At 37.1% G+C, this 22,481-nt stretch overlaps 1 protein-coding gene across 5 annotated transcripts in view; it reads right to left on the reverse strand.

Annotated features, from left to right (window-relative positions):
* RABGAP1 (RAB GTPase activating protein 1) overlaps nt 1–22,481 on the reverse strand; it is a 154,046-nt gene that overhangs the window by 28,348 nt on the left and 103,217 nt on the right. For all 5 annotated transcript variants that reach the window (XM_059410852.1, XM_059410855.1, XM_059410853.1 and 2 more), the window contains 4 exons: nt 11,210–11,323; nt 5,620–5,694; nt 2,447–2,572; nt 1,671–1,814 (listed from right to left, as the gene is read on the reverse strand). In XM_059410852.1, the coding sequence (XP_059266835.1) occupies nt 1,671–1,814; nt 2,447–2,572; nt 5,620–5,694; nt 11,210–11,323 (459 nt within the window). The remainder of the gene's footprint in view (nt 1–1,670; nt 1,815–2,446; nt 2,573–5,619; nt 5,695–11,209; nt 11,324–22,481) is intronic.

Below are 22,481 nucleotides of genomic sequence, written 5' to 3' on the forward strand. Positions count from 1 at the left end.
AAAACTTAACTAAGTAAAGAAATGGGATATCTTGGAAAATAATAATTATAGGTCTGCTACTGAAAAACAGCTTAAAATAGAACCAGTCTCCCATTCTTCTGAACTTTTTTAGTCCTATTCTCACAATCAACAAGAAAGAACGCTTTTCCAAAGTATTCTGTGCTTCCCAACCAAAGCATGTGAGACAAAAAATTGTGATCTTTCAGGATATAACTGCAGGTGGCCTCTCCTCTTATCTTGTGCTACCCCATTCCAAATATAGCAGCAGTCCCTCTGCCTGTGAGCCCTTCACGCCAGAACAGAACCTGCTCAGGGCTCCCTCAAATCTGCCTTTCTTCAGCTAACTGTTCTAGGAGTGCTAGGGCAAAGGAAAGATAAGTGGAGGCATGAAGACCTGCTAAATTCTTTAAGTTCCTGGACCTCGGTTTCTGTAACTTATACTCTCCTCCAAGGGTTTCTGGAGCTTATTAGTTGAAAAGTTCATTTAAATTACTTAGCATGACCAGGCCCATGGTAACTACTTAAAAACAAATGGTTGTTTATAATGCTGAGAAACTGTAAAACTTAAAAATTTTACATAAACTATGGTATACCCAAAGAATGAGATAATTTGCAACTGGTAAAAATAATCAGTGTTTCTGACAGTGTTTTTAGCTTGGTAAAAAAAATGCTTTAATGGATTTTTGTAAACCTTGAAAATGGGATAATTAAACATAAAGAAGGATGGTACAGATGTGTGTCTATAAGTGTTCAAGTGCTCAAGTATATATGTTTAAAATATATACTTAGAGAACCATAATATACATTATTACATAATACTCCATATGAAAAAAGTTATTCTGTATAGAAATAACACATGTACATAAACACAAAAAAATGGCTGAAAGAATATACTCCAAAATGTTGAGTTACTTTCTAGAGAGTAAGTGGGATTAAAGTATTTTGAAATCCTTTTGCTTGTGTTTTCCAGTTTCTCTAATATGCAGTTATTAGTTTTGAAATTATTATTTTTTTAAAAATCTCACTGGAAAAGGTGAGTATTTAATAGAGGTAATGGATACATCACTTACAAATGAAATTATTTTTTTCTTAAACACATATACCCCAAAAAATGCTGTGGCAAAGACTTATGTATTCTGTATCTTTTTTTGTTTTAGTTAATAGACCCTCCAGGTTTAGCAAATTCCTACTCAGCTTTTAAAAAGCTCTCTTTTGCAGCTAGATACGGTCAGGTACCTAAGTTCCAGCCAACAAGAGGTAAGTGAAAATTTGGGTGGAACCTCTAGGAAGTCTCTTTTAAAGAGGGGACACATCCTACCCTGTCCCCGGACCCTTTAGGGAAGGAAGCTTACTGCCAACCTTCTGGCTTCTTTCACATGAGAGAATTGAACCTCTACTTTATTTAGTCACTGTTATTTTGGGTTTCTTCAATAAATACAGCCAAACCTAATAGTAATACAAATGTGTCATAGTGGGCTGTTTGTCTGTTGTTTAGCAGAGAATACCTTTAACAAAACGTGATCATTAGCTTTAGCCCAAGGAAGAGTTACTTAAGTCTGGATTTTTGAGCACAAAAATAAAATTAACTAAGAAGAAATTCTATTTTTATGGAGGTGACACAGGACGATACTGAAAACAAAAGCCAAAGTGCTGTGGCCTCTGATACATACCTCACATAAAAGCAGGTCAATGATATGGAAGACCATGTAGAGAGGGAATTTTGCTGTGAAAAGCGTAAGAAACCACTGGGAGGCATACATGTGCGCTTCAAGGCTTATATCCAGGAAGTGGTTGTACAGGTCAGGGATGTATTCCTAAAATAGCAAACTAATTAGTTTTGGGCATAGACACAGCTGTTCAACTCCCACTTGGGAGGCTCATAAATCTGCCAGGAATAGGCCAAAAAAGTCACATATTTGTGCTTTCCTACAAACCTCCAGTGTGCTCAGAAGAACACTTATTATCGAATATTAAACTGACACTTGGCTCCCTTTTCCAGCCCATAAACTAGCTCAAAAGAGGAATCCCCAAGACGGTGACAGTTTTGGAATGACAGTTTTTCTTTCCAAGTTATGAAATGTTTGGGAAAGTCTGTTTCACTTTTATTATGATATTCCTAACCAGTCAGCTTCAGAGCCTTGGCAGGTACTTCTTGACTTAGTTTGCCATGTCAAAGGTCCCTAAAAAGTCATCTGATCTTTTGAGTGTTTATGAGGACTGAAAACCTCGCTCACACCCATCAGGCTCACACCTTATTAATCTTGGCATCATCATCACAGTGAGAAATGAAAAACATCTAACTGGTCCTTAACCCCCCTTAACCCTGGATGGCCAACGCAATCACCACTGCTCCTTGGCATCCACTCATCAACCTGGTTCTCCATAGAGTCTCGAGTCTCATGTCTCATGCTCTTAGTGGCAAATGCAAGCTGGTTTCCCTTTTTACCTGCATGAGGCGCTCCAGCTGGTAAAATTTGCAATGTAAATCTTCAAAGTTTTGCTTGAAAAGTTCCCTGAGTCCGTAGTCAAACATGATCTTGACCAGCACACTGAATGCCTGTTCTTCAGGCATCTGTAACAGATAGGGAATGGGGTGGGGGTAGAGATGAGGGTCACAAACACACCCAGAAGTTTTGCCAGAGTGATAAGTTCATCATTCCACTTCTATCTACATACTAGGAAATTTCAGTGATACGTAGTAACTCAGGTAGTTGTGTTTTATGACATTCATTCACTCAACCAAGAGATATTAACGATGACTAGTCTGTTTCACATAGTGTTCCTATCCTAGAGAAGCTTCCCATACAGTAGTATACAGTAAGTATGAATTAGGCAGAATTCACACTCACAATTACCTATGAATTAGGTAGAAAGATCAGTCTGCCTCAGGGAGCCAAGAATAGGCTTTGTAAGGGCAGATCTGAACTGAGTAGCAATAGGCTGACACTCAAGTATAGGTTTCATTTTTCTCAAATCATGACAATTCTATTAAATCATTTTACTTCCTTAGCTGCTATTTTTTTTCTTCCTCGTTGTTACAAACATAGCCACTGAAAGGAGAACCTTAAATATTCTAGAGTTTAACAGTAATGTTCAAAGTACTATGGGTTTATGGTAATACTTAAAATACTACAACACCCCCCACTTCACTTCTATTTACAGATGATACCGATTTATAATAATAATACCTACATCTTCCATAGCTTTGTGGGAAAAATATTTCCCTGAGAACCTGGCAAATGTCTAGTTTACAAAATAGAAAAAAAAAAGTACTGGAAATGTTATTTAAGGCTTGGTATGACTGTAGCAAGCCTTCAAAATGTCAAGAAGGTGGGCGGGCTTCTGTGGAACCAGGGGATGAGGTGGGCTGAACACAGACATCACTGAGAATAAAGCGGAGCCAAAGAACAAATCAGATTAAGTAATAAATGAGAAAAGCACAGCAAATTATTACTGGCCAAGTAAGGGCATTTGGAGCAAAGGACCAGATCTCAGAGGTCTCTATCATGGAAGGCAATTTCTAATTTCTTCTGCATACTAGGGACCCTTGGTCTGTCCCAGAGTGGCATTTCTGATGTCAGGTAGCACATCTGCTTTTCCTCTGAAACAAGCATTTATCCTAACACAATGATAAGCAGCACGGACTGCAAACCAAGACACCATGGATTTGTTTGGGAAACCCATTTTAAAGGGGTTGTGATACTTAAATGGGGACAAATGTTCTTGGACTGAAGCTGAGAACAAAGACAAACCACACGAGCTTGAGAGACTCCGAGATTTCAACTCTTACTAAAAACAACAAAATTTTTAAACTTGAGCTCTTGATGGATTTTAATTAGCTTCACTGTGGCAATCATTTTACCATGTATAGCTTATCAACTCATCAAATTGTACACCAAACACACACACACACATTTTTGTCAATTATATATCAATAAGGCTGGGAAAAAACTTGACCCTTTTATAGCTTTATCATATTTTTACATGCTTACTAGTATCAAAAAGCTAGGTTCTCACAGAAGGAAGATCGGTTTTGGTTTTACTTCTATTACAACCTACACAAGATGGCTTAAAACTCTTCAAAAGCTTCCCCTTATTTGGGGAAACAAAATCCAAAGTCCTTGGGCTGGCCTCTCCAGCTCCCACCCCATCCCCCATCACAGATAATGCTCCAGTCACACTGCCCAGCTTCCAATCCCTTCCACAGGCCAAGTCTTCCCCATTTCAGTGCTTCTATAGGTTGTACTATTCCTCTTGTTGGGAGTGCTCTACTCTCCACTCTTGCTTTTAAAATAGTTTTCTTATTTTCACAATAATGTTAGCTTTAATAAGTTAAATGATATCAACAAGCACAAAGAGTATGGATACCCCTTCTCATTTTTCAGCATTCACCTTAAAGGTTACCTCCCTGGAGAAGCCTGTGATATAAATAAGGCTCCTTTGCTGTAATCTTGCATAAAACTTTTTACTATACCTTCATTTCACCACTGAGGTAATAATGACATGCTTCTGGGACTTTCTGCTCATAGCCAGTCAGCTTCACTAGCTCTGTATCCAAAGACTGGGACCAAGTCTACTTTATGGACTCCTGATCTTTAGCATCTATTATGCTAAAGATGGAAGTGCCCACACACTCTCCGCTAACATCACTTGTGTGCTGTTTTTGCCAAGCATTTCGATTTTAATCATGACGAAATGATCAGACAAATCAAGAATGTGGAGTATTTCACAAGATAATTCGCTTGAGTTTTTCAAGACTGTCAATGGCATAAATCACAAGAAAAGCAAGGGAAGGAGGTAGTTGAGATTAAAAAAGTAAAGAAAAAGGACACCAAATGCATTGCTTCACTGATCTTGGTTAGGGGAAAAAAAAAAAAAAAGCTATAAAGGACCTGACTGCGTAAACAACTGGGGAAACTCAAATGCAGACTCTGTGTAAGACATTACTGAGTCAGTGTGGAATTTCTTGGATGTGACTGCAGTATTATGCTCAAGTCTATAGGAATGAAGTAACTGATGTTTGCTACTGATTTTCCAAAAATAATTTCAAAAAATATTTTTTAGTAAAAAATAAAATGTGTATAAAAAAGGAGGAAAAGAGAGAGATGCAGACAGACAGAGAAAGCAATGGGGTAAAATAGTAACTGAATGATTAGTAACCTGAATGATTTTTCAGTTCTGCTGTGGATTTTAAAGAATATCAGTAAGTTGGAGGGTAAAGGTCTTTGCTGAATAAATAAATGAATAAAATGGCACTAAAAGAAAGCCAACTTCTCTGCTTCCTTCCCACCCTAATACACAAATGATCCCCAAACAATACTAGTGACCGTGGCACTAGTGACAGAATAAAAAATGTCCATAAGGGTTCAATTAACCAAGACTATCCAATCTAGGAATCAAAATGAAGTCTACTCTTGTACTAGTGTTCAACACTGTCATTTATTCTTACCATGTTTCTCTTCCATTATCATATCAAATTAAGGAAAAGGTTTCCAGATATAGGAGTAAAACTCATGCACTAAAATCTGGCCAAAGGCCATATAAAACCATGCTCAAGTCTAAGGCTATCATAAGCTGAGGCAGGTCATGTGTAAGTCAGAGCAGAGACCAAATACTCACATGGAGAAGCAGAACAGCAGCGAGAAATGACTGGCCCTGGCAGTAGCCAATCTCTTCATCATATACAGAATATGCCTGGAGAAAGAAAAACATGGGAGGTATGTATGTATGTATGTATGTATTAATAAATAAATAAATAAATAAATAATAAATAAATAAATAAATAAATAAATAAATAAAGTCACTCACTCATGGGCCACAGCTGCCCTATAGGACCTTGCATACAGGAACATGGAAGATACTCACACTCCGTTATGGCATTTTGATAGTCAATGAGTGATGCAAATATTTCTTGCCATTTTTTTTTACATTTCAAAAAAAGATTTTTTTTTTAAAAAATATGAGAGCACGCGAGAGCATGAGTGAGAGGGAGAGGGAAATGCAGACTCCCCAATGAGCAGGGAGCCTGAAGAGAAGTCCATTCCAGGACCCTGGGATCATGACCTGAGGCAAAGGGAGACACTTAGTGACTGAGCCACCCTTGTGCCCCTCACCAATTTTTTCTTTACAATAAACACAACTGTCGCCATGACCTCCTATAGCCCAGGAGTGGAGAAAAGTTAGGCAAAAGCCACTTCACCTCTAAAAAAAAAGGTTGCCATGACTCTGTCTTGGCCCTTGCCTTCCCCTCTTCTGTCTGGAAAAATGTATTCTTCCTTCAGGTTCCAAACACTCCATTACCCCAGGTTTCCCTCTCTTCTCTGTACTCTGACAGTACTTGCTACACAAGTATAGTTATCACAGCACTCATCACACTGCATTTTTTTTTTTAAAGATTTTATTTATTTATTTGACAGAGAGAGAGATCACAAGTAGGCAGAGAGAGGGGGAAGCAGGCTCACCACTGAGCAGAGAGCCCGATGCGGGGCTCGATCCCAGGACCCTGAGATCACGCCCTGAGCCGAAGGCAGAGGCCCAACCCACTGAGCCACCCAGGTGCCTCTCACACTGCATTTTAAATGTCCATCTTCTCGGGGCACCTGGGTGGCTCAGTGGGTTAAGCCTCTGCCTTCGGCTCAGGTCATGATCCCAGGGTCCTGGGATCGAGCCCCACATCGGGCTCTCTGCTCTGCAGGGAGCCTGCTTCCTCCTCTCTCTCTGCTTGCCTCTCTGCCTACTTGTAATCTCTGTCAGATTAAAAAAAAAAAAAATCTTTAAATGTCCATCTTCTCTACTGGATTGTGAGCTTCTTAGGGGCTGGAGTGATGCCCTATCCAACCTAGCCAGGACCTCACGCCTTCAACCTAGCCCATCATACAGCATGCTTTAACTAAACACTGTTAACATTATTCGTTTTTCTTTCTGGGAAAAAATCTTTTGGCAAAGACACCCAAATACAGTTCTTTCCACAATGCCAGTAATAACTTTTCTGATAAGAGGGATTACTCCAAAACCATTTGTGGGTTCCTCTGGATTATTTTGTATTTTTTTTGGCGGGAGATGATTATTGCCCATCTCTTCTCATTATCTTTAACAGAATACTGACATCTGACATTCCTTGTGGTTTACTCTTTTTGGTTCTTTGGTTGTTTTCCAGAGTCTTGTTTTTATGACAAATATTTCCAGTTCTCATGTAAGCTGTGGTAGAAAGGGAAATTCCTACAGATTCAAGATGCTATCCCCCTGTTTAACAAGTTTATTTCTGATGAAATTCCATTTATTCCCCACTTATTTTTTGTACCATGGTTCCTCTGCATCTCATGAAAGCAATTTAGAATATGTCCAAAATAAAGATCATTTAGCAAAATGTGATGTCGATGCTTTTTAGATGGCAATTAAGTTAATATACACATTGGTTTTATCATTAGCTTTTGATGAAAAACTCTAACTTATATACTTTTTCAAAGACAAGATATCCAGAGGGCTTTTGAAACAATTTGTTTCATACAGTAAGGCATTATTTTGTATCTGTCATTATTAACATTAAGAAGTGTTAATAATTTTGTTAAGACTGTTAAAATCAGTAGTAGTATATGCTGATAGAGCTCTGGGGAGAGCAGTCTGACAATGTCTGTAAAATTATCAATTAATAGTTGTTTGGTCAAGAATGAAAAGAGGCTTCAGAGTTAGTCAGAGTTGGTCTGAAATCCCACAACTACTGATGTCTAGGTCTGGAACTTAGGCCCATTACCTTTATTTCTTATCTGTAAGATGTGAATAATCCCAGTATTTATATGACAGACTTGATGATATATTCTCAGATCTCTCACTATGAACTGCTCAGCACAGGACCCAATTATGTACCATGACGAAATGTATTGAATTTCTATAGGCAGAAAATGGAGGGGCACTTATTTTTCAGGGTCATGAGAAAATCTGAAGGAATACACACAGATGTGAAAGTACATGACACATTTGAGACATGTTTAGGATATAAAATGCATGGAAGCTGTAATGAAATATGGGGAATAAAAGGCATTTCATCGGTTCATTAACATTTAATGAGCACCTACTATATGCCAGGTACCATGCCAAGTGCTACAAACACCAACATACAGAAGTGATTTCTGCCCTTGAGAACTTCACAGTTTCGTTAGGAAGTCTGATGTGTAAATCAACCAGAGTACAGTGAGAAGTTCAATGCAGCTGAAGCATAAAATGTTTAGGAATTAAGGCAGGATAAATTGCAAAATGACTTTAATGCTAAGCTAAGAAATATGGGACCAGGAAATGAAGTAAGAGACTTTGATTTCATTCTGTGGGTTAGGAGGAAGCACTAAAGGCTTTTGTGGAGGCACCACAAATGATCCAATTCTGGGGTCAACATGGAGAAAATAATAAATAGGTTAGAACCCAAAGGGAGGGAGACTAATGCAAGGCAGCTTTTGTGAAAGTGCTGGCACATATGATAGAGGCCTGTAGCCAGCAGTGATCCGAAGAAGGGCTGTAAGAGACATCAATCCTATCAAACTCAATGTGGCCAAAGGAAGGAACTGAAAACTAATAGAGAAATGACTATATGTTCAGCAAGACAATAGCATGGAGGGAAAAAGGAAGACTGTTTTCAATTAAAAGAGCAGTAACAACTAAACATATTATGGATACTACTGGATCCTATTCTCACCAAACATATAAAGACATTTAGGGAAATCTGGAAGGTTACTGGATGGCCCAGATTGATAATGATGGCTGCTATGGATGAATAGCGATCTAATTTTTTTAGAGATGTATAGTGAAGGACTGATTCATAATACCTGAAATTTGCTTTGAAGTACTTCAGGAAATAAAAAATTGTTTTTGAGAGAGCGAGTGAGTAAGCCTGGGAGTGTGAATAGGGGAGGGGTAGAAAAAGAAACCCTTCAAGCAGACTCTCTGCTGAACGTAGAGCCTGCTGTGGGTCTGGATCTCATGACCCATGAGATTATGGCCTGAGCCAAAACCAAAAGTCAGACACTTAAATGACTGAGCCACCAGGTGCCCCACCTCAGGAAATTTTTTAAAAGGAATAGAGAAAGCAACTAGGGTATTATGTTCATAAATATTAAATCTGGTGGGGGGGATATATACAAATTCATTATATTATTCAACTTTTATTACATTTGATAATTCTCATTAATAAAACATGTTTTTATTTTTTTTTAATTTTTTTTATTTTTTAAAGATTTTATTTATTTATCAGAGAGAGAGAGGGGGAGAGAGTGAGCACAGGCAGACAGAATGGCAGGCAGAGGCAGAGGGAGAAGCAGGCTCCCTGCCGAGCAAGGAGCCCGATGTGGGACTCGATCCCAGGACGCTGGGATCATGACCTGAGCTGAAGGCAGCTGCTTAACCAACTGAGCCACCCAGGCGTCCCAATAAAACATGTTTTTAAATGAACTCTATCTTTAGACCTTTTTGTCTGATGTACTTAATGGACCGCCTATAGGAAGACTGACTGACAGCTGGAAATTTAGGCCTTGAACTAACTGCAGATTTGGGAACATCTGTGCAGTGATTAAAGCTGAAGCTGTGGGGATGGAAGGAGTCACCCAGGGAGATAGTACAGAGCGCCAGGAACTACTATATGCCTGGCATATAGTAGTTGATTGAGCACCTAGGAGAATGCTTCTGTTTTAAGAGCAGGTAAAGAGACAAAGAAGGAGTCAGCAATGCTGAAAGAGAAGGTTGAGAGCAAACCTGGGAGGGTGACAGAGGTCGAGAGGTCAAGAGGAGAGCGTGCTTCAAGGAAGATCATTGTGAAACAAACACTAGAGAGCAGTGGGATCAGGAGGAAGGGCTCAGAGGCAGTAAGCACAGGGTTTCTTCATAGGAAATTCTGCACTGAGGAACAGCTGCTTACGTGGGAAGCACAACTAGGAAGGGGCTAAAAAAGGATGCTCAAAGGGCAGTACAAAAGAAATGATAACTTTGTGGAAATTAAAGAAACATTTCTCTCAACCTAACTGTCCTTAGAGTTGAAGCATCTAATTTATCCCTGGAGAACGTGCCCTTTATTAGCAGCCTGCCCTAAAACTTGTTAATTATACCTTCTCAATGAGTAACATGCAAGTTTCTTAACGATATGTCTCATGCCTAGTCTGTACTTCCTCGAGAGTAGATGTTAAATAGGTACTTGATAAATTTTGGGGGGAAAAGACTAAAGACTGATTCTGAGGACAGAGGAAGGTTGAAGAACTCTGGTCCCAAGTCCCAAGACTTTTTAGCCTTATGGCTCTGAATACCAAAATCTACTGGAAAATTGACTGCTGAAATTGAACACTACTGCTGAATTGAACATTTCCTTTACAGGTTTTTTGAACAGACATCAGTATTTCCCACCATTTATTATGCTGCAGTGCTAAAAAGTCCACCTAGATAGGCATCAGTACTTCCTGCTGTTGGATGTGTCTTAGCTCCCAAGTTCATAACTTATAATGGGAATACCAAAGGGAGTTTACAATGTTACAGGACTTAGAGGCTCTTAACATAAGCCAATTTCTGAAAGTTCAAATGTAAAACTGGGTGGGGAGGGGTTGCCTGGGTAGCTTAGATCATTAAACATCTGACTCTTGACTTTAGCTCAGGTCATGATCTCAGGGTTGTGAGACTGAATCCCAAACTCCATGTCAGGCTCTACACTTCACGTGGAGCCTGCTGAAGATTCTTTCTCTCCCTTTGCCCATTTCCCCCTAAAAAAATAATACGTATGGAATCAGGGGACTGTCATCTGCAAGTCCTGATTAAAAGGGTAAAAGAAACCTTATCATTTTATGACTAATTGATTTCCTGTTCATTAAGAGCATAAAATTAAAGGTGACATCACAATTTCAGAAAATCTATTCTTTTTTTTTTTCTTTTTAAAGATATTTTATTTATTCACTTGAGAGAGAGAGAACACAAGCGCAGACACAGGGCCGAGGTTCAGAGGGAAAGGAAGAAGCAGACTCTGAGCTGGGCAGGGAGCCTGACGCAGGGCTTGATCCCAGGACCCTGGGATCACAACCTTGAGTCAAAGGCAGGCATTCAACCGACTGAGCCACCCAGGGACCCCCCTTTTTTGCCTTCTTAAACATAAATTACAAATTACACTTTGTAGTTACCTTCTGTGTAATTTCAAAGAACCAGAATCACCTTTAAAACCTAAGGTTTTTGTTTTTTTGATGTGAAATACCTTGCATATTTTATATAAGGAATCTTGTCCATCTCCTCCTGTGTCCTTAAAATAGTCATGAGCTGGGAATGTCCTGTTAATATCCCGAGTGATAGCACTGTCCTGGGGAGACTCCTGCGGAAACATTAGGAAAGAGGTTTAGTAGTTAATCATGTACATATTTGTGTAAGTTTATACAACAAGGACTTCTCATTTACATGCTTTAAAGCTGCAGGGACATACATATACATGTGCATGCCCAGAGTTACTGCATCTTCAGAGACCAACTATTCAAGCAAAAGCAAAATCAAGTATTAAGGAAAAATATGGAAGAAAAGGAACCTGCTTACTGCATATACCTCATATGTATTCCATCTCTGTTGCAAGAAGTGCAGCTGTGACCTTTATATTGCAAGAGGGAAAATGTGGTAACCAAAATGGGAGTTCCCATAGGAAAATATTCAAACTAATCTCAAAAGGAGGTAAAGTGCTCCCATTAGAAAAACTGGGTATAAAAACTGCTGCTTTAAATGATCCTTTGGCATGATGCCCATATGCCAGGTTCTCAAAAAGAAAAGGGAGGTCCCTAAATTGGGGTTTACTGTAAGGGTAAATGGTATAGAAGTGCATACAGCAGTTTACTCAATATGAAACTAGATCACCAAATGTCAAGGGATTCAAACAGGCTATAGGAAAATATCCCTTCCTTTTGCCAATGGAGAAAACTAAACAAATGTCAATAATATCACAGCAATCCTTTAAATAACAAAGCAAGCATTCAGGTATTCCTAATAAATTCCCCTTGTTAAATTTCATGTTTCCATATGCTAAAAAATGGGAGCACAGAAACATGACCTTCTATTTTAACAGTGCATTGTCTTCATAAAACAATGGACTTGATTCTCCTTGGTCAGACTACATCACATCAGCATACCATCTAAGAGACTGATACTCCTGCTTCAAGATGAAAAATCAAAGTGATATTTTTCTCTTGTTCAGTAATTTCTCCAGTCTTTTGGGTCATCATGTTCCCGGGATCCTAAGTATTTTACAGTTGTGGGATGTGAACTAACTTTACATTTTTAAAGTCTTATTGAATATATTTGATATGTAATGTATAAATTTAAGTTGTACAGTGTTTTATTACTCTGATACATTTATATATTATAATATGACTGCCACTACAGCCATATTTCTTACATTACATAGTATATTCATTATACTGTGCATCAGATCTCTATGGCTTTTTACTACTCATTACAAGTTTGTACACTACGAGTCCCCAAACTCGTCCCAGTGAGCTAACTTTAAAGCCTATGCTCTTTTTTGATGACTAAACTATTTAAACTTTCAGAGATGCTGCCAAACTGCTTCCCAAAGAGCTTTACTGGCATACTACTCACTTTTATTATGTTATTAACCGTTAAGGCAACTCAGAACAATGGTGCTCTCTGACAAAAGGACAAGATCCAAGGTGAGACCAAAGACCACAGTAGTTATTGCCTGGTGACAGCTTCCAGGCTGCAGCACATGGAGAGGGAACTGAAACAGAGCTGGGGTGGGGAGTATTTCCCTGAGTTGAGAAAAGAGCGGGATATGGAAAGGGCAAGGCCGCTAGAGTTTGTAGGTCAGAGTACTGGAGAGGAAACGCTGAACAGAAAGGGATCTGTAAAGCTATCTCTAGGAGTCCCCACGAGTCATGAATCATAAAAGAAAAAAATTAAGTGAACTGGACTTCATTAAAACTTTAAAACTGTACTCTTTAAACACCTGGTAAAAACATGAAAATGTTAACCTTGACCAGGACAAAATACCTATAAAACCTGATAATGGTGCTGTATCCAGAACATATAACTCTTAAAACAGATAAAGAGGCAAACAACTGATTTTTAAAAAGGGGGGAATGGTGGTAAAAGATTGAAGAGATACTTCACAGGGCAAGAGACAGCGATGGTAAATAAGCATGTGAAAAAAATCTCAACATCTTTGTCATTAGAACAATATAAACTGAAACCACAATAAGATTCTACTATCCATCTAACTAAATGCTAAAACTAAAAAGAACCAAGATAGCTAGTGTTGGCAAAGGGTGTGTGTGAAACAACTGAACTCCCAGAAATTGGGGGGAACATGAAATGGTACAAATATTTTGGAAATGGTTTGGAAGTTTCTTATAAAGTTAAACATACACTTAACATATAATTCAGTGATTCCAGTCCTAGATATTTATCCAAGAGAAATGAAAATATGAATAAATGTAAAGACTTGAACTTGAATGGTCACAGCTTTAGTCATACTAACCCAATCTGGAAATAATACGAAAGTGCTCTAATGGGTGAAATGATAAATAAAATTGTGGTACAACCTATATAGTGGAATACTACTACACAGAAATAAAAGTCACTGATGTATGCAACATGAATGGATCTCAACAGCATTTTCTAAGTGACTGGAGAAGCCAGACACAAAAGATTATTTTCCATTAATCCAGGTGTATGAAGTTCTTATAAAGACAAAATTTTAAGTTATAGAAAGTAGATCAGTATTTGGAAGAGGCTGGAGTTAAAGGGAGAAAACTGATTCTCACACAATATGAAGAGAACTTTTTGAAGTATTATTATCCATCACAACTACGATGGTAGTTAAAATGTACTGAATCATTTACTTAAAATTCATGTATTTTAAATTACAACTGAATAAAGATGATTTTAAAATGGAAAAATAAAAGAGGATGCTCATACAAATGAGAAACCCAAGATGATTCTAGCCCTTTAAAGTAGTAAGAGTTCCCAGTCCTACTTTAGCGATATACAGCTAAGTGATGAAAATGATGTAAGTCCATATTTACTTCAAGGTCTTAAAACCTAGGGCACAGCTTAGAGGGACATGTATCTGGGTCTGGAAGTTGGGTCAGTCTCTTAAGCTGTATAACTTTAGGTATGTTTTGTATCTTCTGTGACTAATATCGCCTACCTTATAAAGTTGTAGTAAGGGTTACATTAAATGTATACATAAAATTTAAATCTATAAAAAGCATCTACAAGTGTCTGACTTGGATACAGAAAAGGCTGGATAAAAGTGGAAAGAAGCAATCTCCAGCACTGCTGAGAGCTGGGGCTATCCTCTGAACACACATGTGTACACAATCACTAGTGATATGCAGAATACACACACACACACACACACACACAAGGTTCCTAGAATATATATTTTTACTTTTGTTTATCTTAAGTTCCCTATAAAACTATTCACATAGGGACAGAAATTGTGATTCGGTTTTATAATTTCCACAGAGCCCAGCATAATGTAGGGCATAAAGTCAGTCAACGCTTGATAAACATACCTAATAAAGTTCAAATGCTTTCACAGGACTAAGCAATGGCAACATTATGTAGTCAACAGCCCTACCCAAACCAGGATCTCTAATGCTAACGTTTAATTCAAGATCCATGCGAATGAGGCACCACGTAATCAGGAAAGACCCTTATTAACTGGAACAATGAACAGAAATTTTTCCAAAGTTGACATATAGAGGGCTAACAGACACATGAAAAGATGCTCAACATCATTCATTACCACAGAAATGCAAATCTTAACTACAATGAGAGTGGCGGCTGACTGCCTCTGTCGGAGGAGTGTGTACCTCTTGATCCTGGGGTTGTGAGTTTGAGCCCCATCCTGGATATAAAGATTACTTAAATGAATAAATAAACTAAAAGAAAAAAAAAAGTCCCAAACAAAACTACCATGAGGTACCACCTCATAATTGTCTGAATGGCTAAGAACAAAAACACAAGAAACGACAAGTGTTGGTGAGAATGAGGAAAAAAAGGAAAAACCCTTGTGCACTATTGGTGGGAATGCAAACTGGTGTAGCCACTGGGAAAAACAGTTTGGAGGTTCCTCAGAAAGTTAAAAATAGAACTGTCCTACTATCCAGGAATCACACTAATGGGTATTTACCCCTCAAATACAAAAACATTAATTCAAAGGGATACATTCACCCCCATGTCTACTGTAGCATTATTTACAATGGTCAAATTACAGAAGCAACCCAAGTGTCCACTGATAGCAGAATGGATCAAGGAGATATGCTACATGTATACCTGTACATGTATGCATGTATGTAATATAAATGTGATATACACACACAAATGGAATATTACTCAGCCATAAAAAGGAATAAAAACTTGCCATTTACAACAACATAGATGGAGCTAGAGTATAATGCTAAGCAATAAATCAGTCAGAGAAAGTCAAACACCATATGATTTCACTCATAAGTGGAATTTAAGAAACAAAGCAAACAAGCAAAGGAAAAACACAAAGAGAGACAAACCAAGACAAAGACTCTTAACTACAGAGAACAAACTGATGGTTACTGGAGGGGTTGTGGAGAGGGGATGGGTGAGACAGGTGATGGGGATTAAAGAATACACTTATCATTATGAGCACTGTGCAATGTACAGAATCACTATACTGTACACCTGAAACTGATATAACACTGTAGTTAATAGTGAAATTATAATAAACTTAATTAAACAAATAAAACACAATATGCCATTTAAGTAAGAAATAGTCAGTAGTACAGATTTGTGAAAAAACTGTCTCTAGAATATATCTAGAACTCAAAAAAAGATAATCTAATAAAATGGACAAAAATTTGAGCAGACACTTCATAAAAGAAAATAAATCAACAGCAAATAAGTAAATGAAAAAGTTAATTAAAACCACAATGAAATAGCCAGCCAAAATGTCTGCCAAAAGAGAATGATTTCTTGTGCACTGATAAAGAGGGCTATATTACCTGGAATACTCTGAAGAGTTATTTAATATAGTGACAATTTGGAAAATCAGAATTATAATTTCGAAGCAGCATTAATGCAGTTTCTGAAAGATTTTGGAGCTTGAAAGAAAAAGAGAAGGGAGACTGGAAACATTAAAACAATGACTAAGATGAATTTCACATTGACAAAGCTTTCCCAAAGTGATGAACAGATATGTCACTGATCTATATTTGGAATAGCTACAAAAACTTATTCTGAAAAATTGTTAATTCTATTCTTGAATTGTATCTGCACCTCTAAAGAGAATTCTTTTGAAGAAAATGTCAGATGCATTTACTCTAGAAATTCTATGAAACAACAGTGTAAGTTCTGAAACATTCTAAGAGAGTGACAGATTGTGGCTTAACACAAGCACGAAGGTTAAATAAATTCTATTAAGAATTGAGAGGGATATGGAAAACTTCAAAATAGACTATGCCAGTTACATCAGTCATATCAGATTGGTAATGAAGATAAGATGAAGGCACAGTTATTAGAGAAATATGGTTTGGAAATTCAAATGCACATAGGATAGGAAAATACTCTATAACTGGTCTGTCCTATTACTCTGCCATCCTTCATCCATTGATCATGGGAGTCATCAGAGAATTAAGGAGTAAAACACCCTTGAGAAAAGTTGCATTGGAAAATTCACATCCTAAAATTCAAAGCCTCAACAATAATAATGTATTGGGGAGGTCTATGGTCAACCACTGACTTAAAATATCTAGTCTTAGAAAGTACGCTGAAAAACTTGGGATTAAATCCATTTGACTTGCCAGAAGTCAAGCTGTACAAAGATGATCAAGAAATTCTAACAATGATGAATTTAGTAAGTTTGTATCAGAAGAGTGACATCATCAACTTAGAAAAGACTGAAGAACAGGGAATAGCAAAACTGTCAGTTGATATGTGTCCTGAAAATTACCAAAGTTATGGCAGAAGAGGGTTTTTTCCTCCATCGACTGGTTTTATGTTTCTGTCACTTCATCCCAAGAAAAAGAGCTTTACTCTCCAGAAGAAAACTAAGATGTCCTATGAGTATGCAGTATTAGCATTTTACAAACTCTTTCTGTTAAGAGTCAGATAGCAAATAGTTTTGGCTTTGCAAGTCATTTAGCATTAAAATTACTCAATTCTTCCCTTGCAGAGTAAAAGTAGCCACAGACAATATGTAAATAAATAAGCACTCTGTTTTCTAATAAAACTTTATTTACAAAAACAAGAAGCATTGCCTGATTTGGTCCCTGGGCCACCGTTTGCCAATTCCTGCTCTAAATATGTATCACAGTAATTTTTTTCATGGGCAACATGAACAGAGATTTGTAATGATTTTAAACATACTGACATGCTGTTGATTAGTTTCATGTTTTACAAGCATAAATTCTGTCACAAATAAGCTGCAATAACTTAAAATGTATATCCCTTTGAACATACACGCTTTTCATGTAATAATGAACGTTAAAAATGTTTGCCGCATTTTACAGAAGTCAGTTCTCCCAAAGTCTATATATTTCTGTATCCCCAATGTAGCAGAAGTTTAAATTAAATCCTGGAAATATGGTGGTATATGTCCCTTACATTTCAATCAGCAATGCTCAGAAATCATATATACCATATTTACTACGCAGCTATTATAAACATATGCACTGAAACATACAAGACTGTCTAAAATACAAAGAAAATACCAGAAGTTGGTAAGGATATGAAACAACTGGAACTCTCGCTTGTTGTTAATGGAGGTATAAAATGATACAACCACTTTGATGAATTACACAGCAGTTTCTTGTAAAGTCAAACATACATATACCCAGACCCAGCAATTCTCATCCTTAATATTACGTAGGAGAACCAAAAACATACAATCAAGAAAGAAAAAAGTTAAGAATGTTCATAATAACCGTATCTGTAACAGCCCCAAACTAGATATCCCAATGTCCATCAACAGAAAAAGGGATAAATTATGGTATAATAATATAATGGAATACATATGTACATTGTTGGAAATAATTTCATTAAAAATTATATTCTAAAATCTCAGTACATTTAAAGCTTATTCACAAAACAAATACTGAGAATTAACACGTCATACTAACATCTAAATCTCTTTTATTGCCCCTTCTCATACTCCTGCCAAATGGGACTACTCACTGCTGTTCAAAAATAACAACATTAATGATACACTTTACTGCATTTTGTCGTTTATCACGCAAGTGTGAGTGGGGGTTGAGGGTGGTAGGTGGGTAGGATAAGCAGGGGCAGAGGGAAAGAGAGAATCTTAAGCAGGCTCCATACCCACCATGGAGCCCGATGCAGGGCTTGATCTCATGATCCGGAGATCATGACCTGAGCTGAAATTAAGAGTTGGATTCTCAACCAACTGAGCCACCAAAGTGACCCACCATACTGCATTTTAAAAGAAAAAATCCAACTTTTTGTTTTATTCATATAGTAACAAAACCCTTTTATTTTAATAAAAGTTATTTTACTCTCTTCTTATGATAATACTGGGAGGAAATAAGAAAAAAGATAATTTCACAACTCAGAAATAACTATAGCTAATGTTTGATGGATATGTGTTTTTTATGTAATTATTTTTATAAAAGTTCATACTGTTTTGATAATTAGTTTTACTACCTGCAAAACATTGTGAGCATCTTTTCATATCACTTGACAATTATCTACCCTGCCATTTTTAATGCACAGTTACCTGTAACAGGGCTATACCATAATTTACTATGCTAAATCCCTGACTTTGGAATATTCAGGCTGTTATATTTCTTTTGCTATAAACAAGGCTGTAAAGTAGAGCCATGATTCCTAAGGGAATGACAGTTTCCCACAATTTTATCATTCCCCCAAGATTCAGCATTTAAGCCTTGTGTCTTGGATTAGGAATTACATTGCCAATTTGTTCTCCAGAAAAGTGCACCAATCAGTGTACACACATTATTAGTAGCACCCTTACAGCAATTATCTTGCTGTTTTGAAAGACTCTTTTATATGTACTTGTCTTACCCTTCTTCTAGTCTATGTATGACTAATAATTGTATCTAAAGTTGCAAAGAACTACATATAAAGTTTACTGAGTCCAGCCCATACTAATTCCAATGCACTGTTTGCTGAACCCACATGTTGACTGATCAAAAGGCATACTGCACAGGTATTTCCTTGCTTGGTCAGTTGATTAGAGGATCTAGAAGCAATAAAATCCAGTAGCAGTGAGCACATCTATTGCCAGGATCTTGGTTTCTGATACAGTTACCAGTAAAAGGAACCTCTCCTTAGAGAAATAATTGTTTCTAAGACTGGGGCAGGAGATATAAGATGAACCTGTACTATCTAGAAGTGCCAGAAGAGTAAAGAAGTGCTTCCCCTGTATCCTGACTATGAAGAAAACAAACACACAACAACATGTATGTTGTTGTCAGAGGGTTAAGAGGAGTCAAAGAAAAGAGTTCCCAATGTCCAAAGCTGGAACAATTAAAATAAACAAAGTAGTACTGGATTATAATCCAAGTATAAAACAAAAATCCATGAGTCTATACTTACATAAACAAAAGACTAAATAAATAAAGGCATGGGGAGGGGTGAGACAAATAGCCTATGCAGAAGAATTCCCAGTAACGTATGCAGACACACTGCCTTCCTGGAGGAAGCCCATTCCTGGTGTTGAGTGGTGCAGAGTGACTTCCTTGAGAAGAATACACTATGGACAGGGGAAAAACTGACTTAACAGTGAAGAAATATGACAAATATGCCCTTAGCCAGATGATCAAGGTCAAAATCACAGTGGTGAGTCATGGTGATCGTCCCTACCCTTGATAAGAGATGATAAAAATGGTGCTTTACCTATATGTTCATCAACAAAACTCATAACCTCATAAGAAAAACAGATCAATTCCAGCTGAAGGGCATTCTATAAAATACCTGACCAGTATTCCCTAAAACCATCAAAATCATCAAAAACAAGTTAAAGTATATAACATTGTTACTGTCAAGAGGAGCCTAAGGAGACACGAGGATGTAATGTAATATAGCACCCCTGAATAGGATCCACTACAAAGAAAGGGCATTAGATAAAAATTAAGCAAAACTAAAGAAAGTATATGGGTACCTGAGTGGCTCAGTGTGTTAAGCAGCTACCTTCAGCTTGAGTCATGATCCTGGGGGCCCTGGGATAGAGCCCCATATCAGGCTCCCTGCTCAGCGGGGAACCTGCCTCTCCCTCTGCTACTTCCCTCCCTGCTTGTGCTCTCTCAAGCTCTCAAATAAACAAAATCTTCAAAAAAAAAAACCCCTAAATATAGATTTCACTTAATATTAATACAACTATATTGTTTACTAAACATAAGATGTTTAGTTAACATCTTACATGCAGGGTATGGGAACATCTTATACTATTTTCACAATTTTTATAAATCTAAAACAATTCTTAAATATAGTTATTAAAAGAAAAAAATGGAAATGGCATTATCTCCTTATACAATATGGAAATTTGGACTTTTAGCAAGGTTAAGCCACCCAAGTTCACATACCAATAATGATCTGCACTTATTAGCCACTCAATAAAATGCTGAACAGAATATGTGGAATAAAACTGGTGAAATGAATGCTGTGGGTATAAGTTTATTAGTAATCAAAAGTAGGTTCTGTTCATGTGACAGATTTATAGATGACTTCTTTCTTGGCCTGAACTGTTACGCCCTTTTAGTGTCTACGATATAAAGCGATGGTGAGGCTTTGTTATTTAATTTTTAAAGTTCTAAAAAAAAGTCTGCAGAGAAAACCCTAAGGAAATAATAATACTTATATGCTGTTTTCTTCTCTCCATTGAAGTTTTGAAAGTCATCCATTAGTTCAAATCACAGTGGTACCACATTCTGTAATTCTTCTGGATAACTATTTTTATATCTTACTGTGAGAATTGGCCCACTGGATAACTTCTCAGGATTAACAAGGTACTGGGAACTGGCGGAAACTCTTTGAATACACACCCTTTGTAAACTCAAGTTGAAAAATAGAAAGCTAAGAATGGCAGGAAGAAAAGGAAAGTACCCAAACAAAGAAAATACAGTGGAAGGCTGCCATGAGAAATAACCAACACAGGGAAGATTATTATTTCCAGAGTAGCTTGTTGCCTAAAGAAAAAGAAAGATCTTGGGACTAGTGTGTAATGTTAATAAATGATTTGTTAAAAGCCATCATGTAACACTTAAGAAAACAAAATAAAACAGAAACCACCAAAACCTCACTCAAATCTATTATACCGTATTCTATCTTTACATGTTTTTACAGAAATAAAAAAAAATTTGATTATATCTTGCTCTTAAAGTCAGCTATAGCTTGTAAGAAATGAATTTTAAAGACTTAATTTTTAAAATCCCCTAGGATAAAAACTCAAAAGAAGAAAAAAGAAATTGAAGGGGTGCTACATGTTTATAAGGGAATAAATGAGGACTGAAAACATCCTTGAGGTATAATCATTCTCTCTTAGCTCTGTAACTCTCATCATTTGTTATTTAATTATATATGTTCTGGAAACAGCAGACTTGCTTAAGTTAAAAAATAAAGAATAAGACTTCTATGCCAGTGAAAATAGATGTTCTTATGTTTGGACAAGACCAAGATGGTCCTACAAAAATCTGAAAAATCTGGAAATTTTATTTCCATTGATCATGTTAAATCTAAGCATTTCTAATTTGATGTAACCAAAAAAGGTGATTAAGGAAAACAGTAACAATTATTCTGTCTCTTGAACAATAGCTTTGTCTTTAAAAAATCAAATACTATAACCCTCTTAAAGAATGCCTCACACAGGAATTCTGACAAAATAAAAAGAAGGTATCTGTGATATTCCTAGAGATTTCTGAAATTTTGAAGATTCCTGAGATGTGTTTAGAGACTTAGTAAACAGACTTACAGGTTACCATAAATTCTCTGACACTGCATGCGATCGATGCTTTGCATGTATTTTTATAAGAGGGATGTTTAGGAATTTTAAGACTCACTAGAATGTGTAAGTTCATAAGCGCAGAGACTTGTTTTTTTCATGTGCCATCTACAACTCCTATAAGAGTCTGACAAATGGTAGACGTTCATCAGGTATTTGTTGAATAAATGAATTCTCAAAGGGATATATGAAACAGCTAAGGTTCAGGGCCACTCATTTTTTACTGACAAATTTGCTTTTAGAGATTTAAAAATAATTAAGCAACAATAACAAGAGCTAAGATGGATCTGCTGCCATTGTTTTAACTGCTTTATGTATAGACAGATCGATCACACAGACAGAACGACCCATCTTAACCCTCTGACAACGGGGGAAGAAGTTAAATCACCTGAAAGGTGAGAAGCTGGGCCTGGAACCCAACTGTTCTGGTGTTTTAGCTCACATTCTTAACCTAGACAAACATACTGTGAAAGTGAGCAAATTCCCTTCAGTAGTGAGTGACCTTTCTAGTTCC

The sequence above is a fragment of the Mustela nigripes genome, chromosome 9 (assembly GCF_022355385.1).
Source record: "Mustela nigripes isolate SB6536 chromosome 9, MUSNIG.SB6536, whole genome shotgun sequence".
NCBI classification, from domain to species: domain Eukaryota; kingdom Metazoa; phylum Chordata; class Mammalia; order Carnivora; family Mustelidae; genus Mustela; species Mustela nigripes.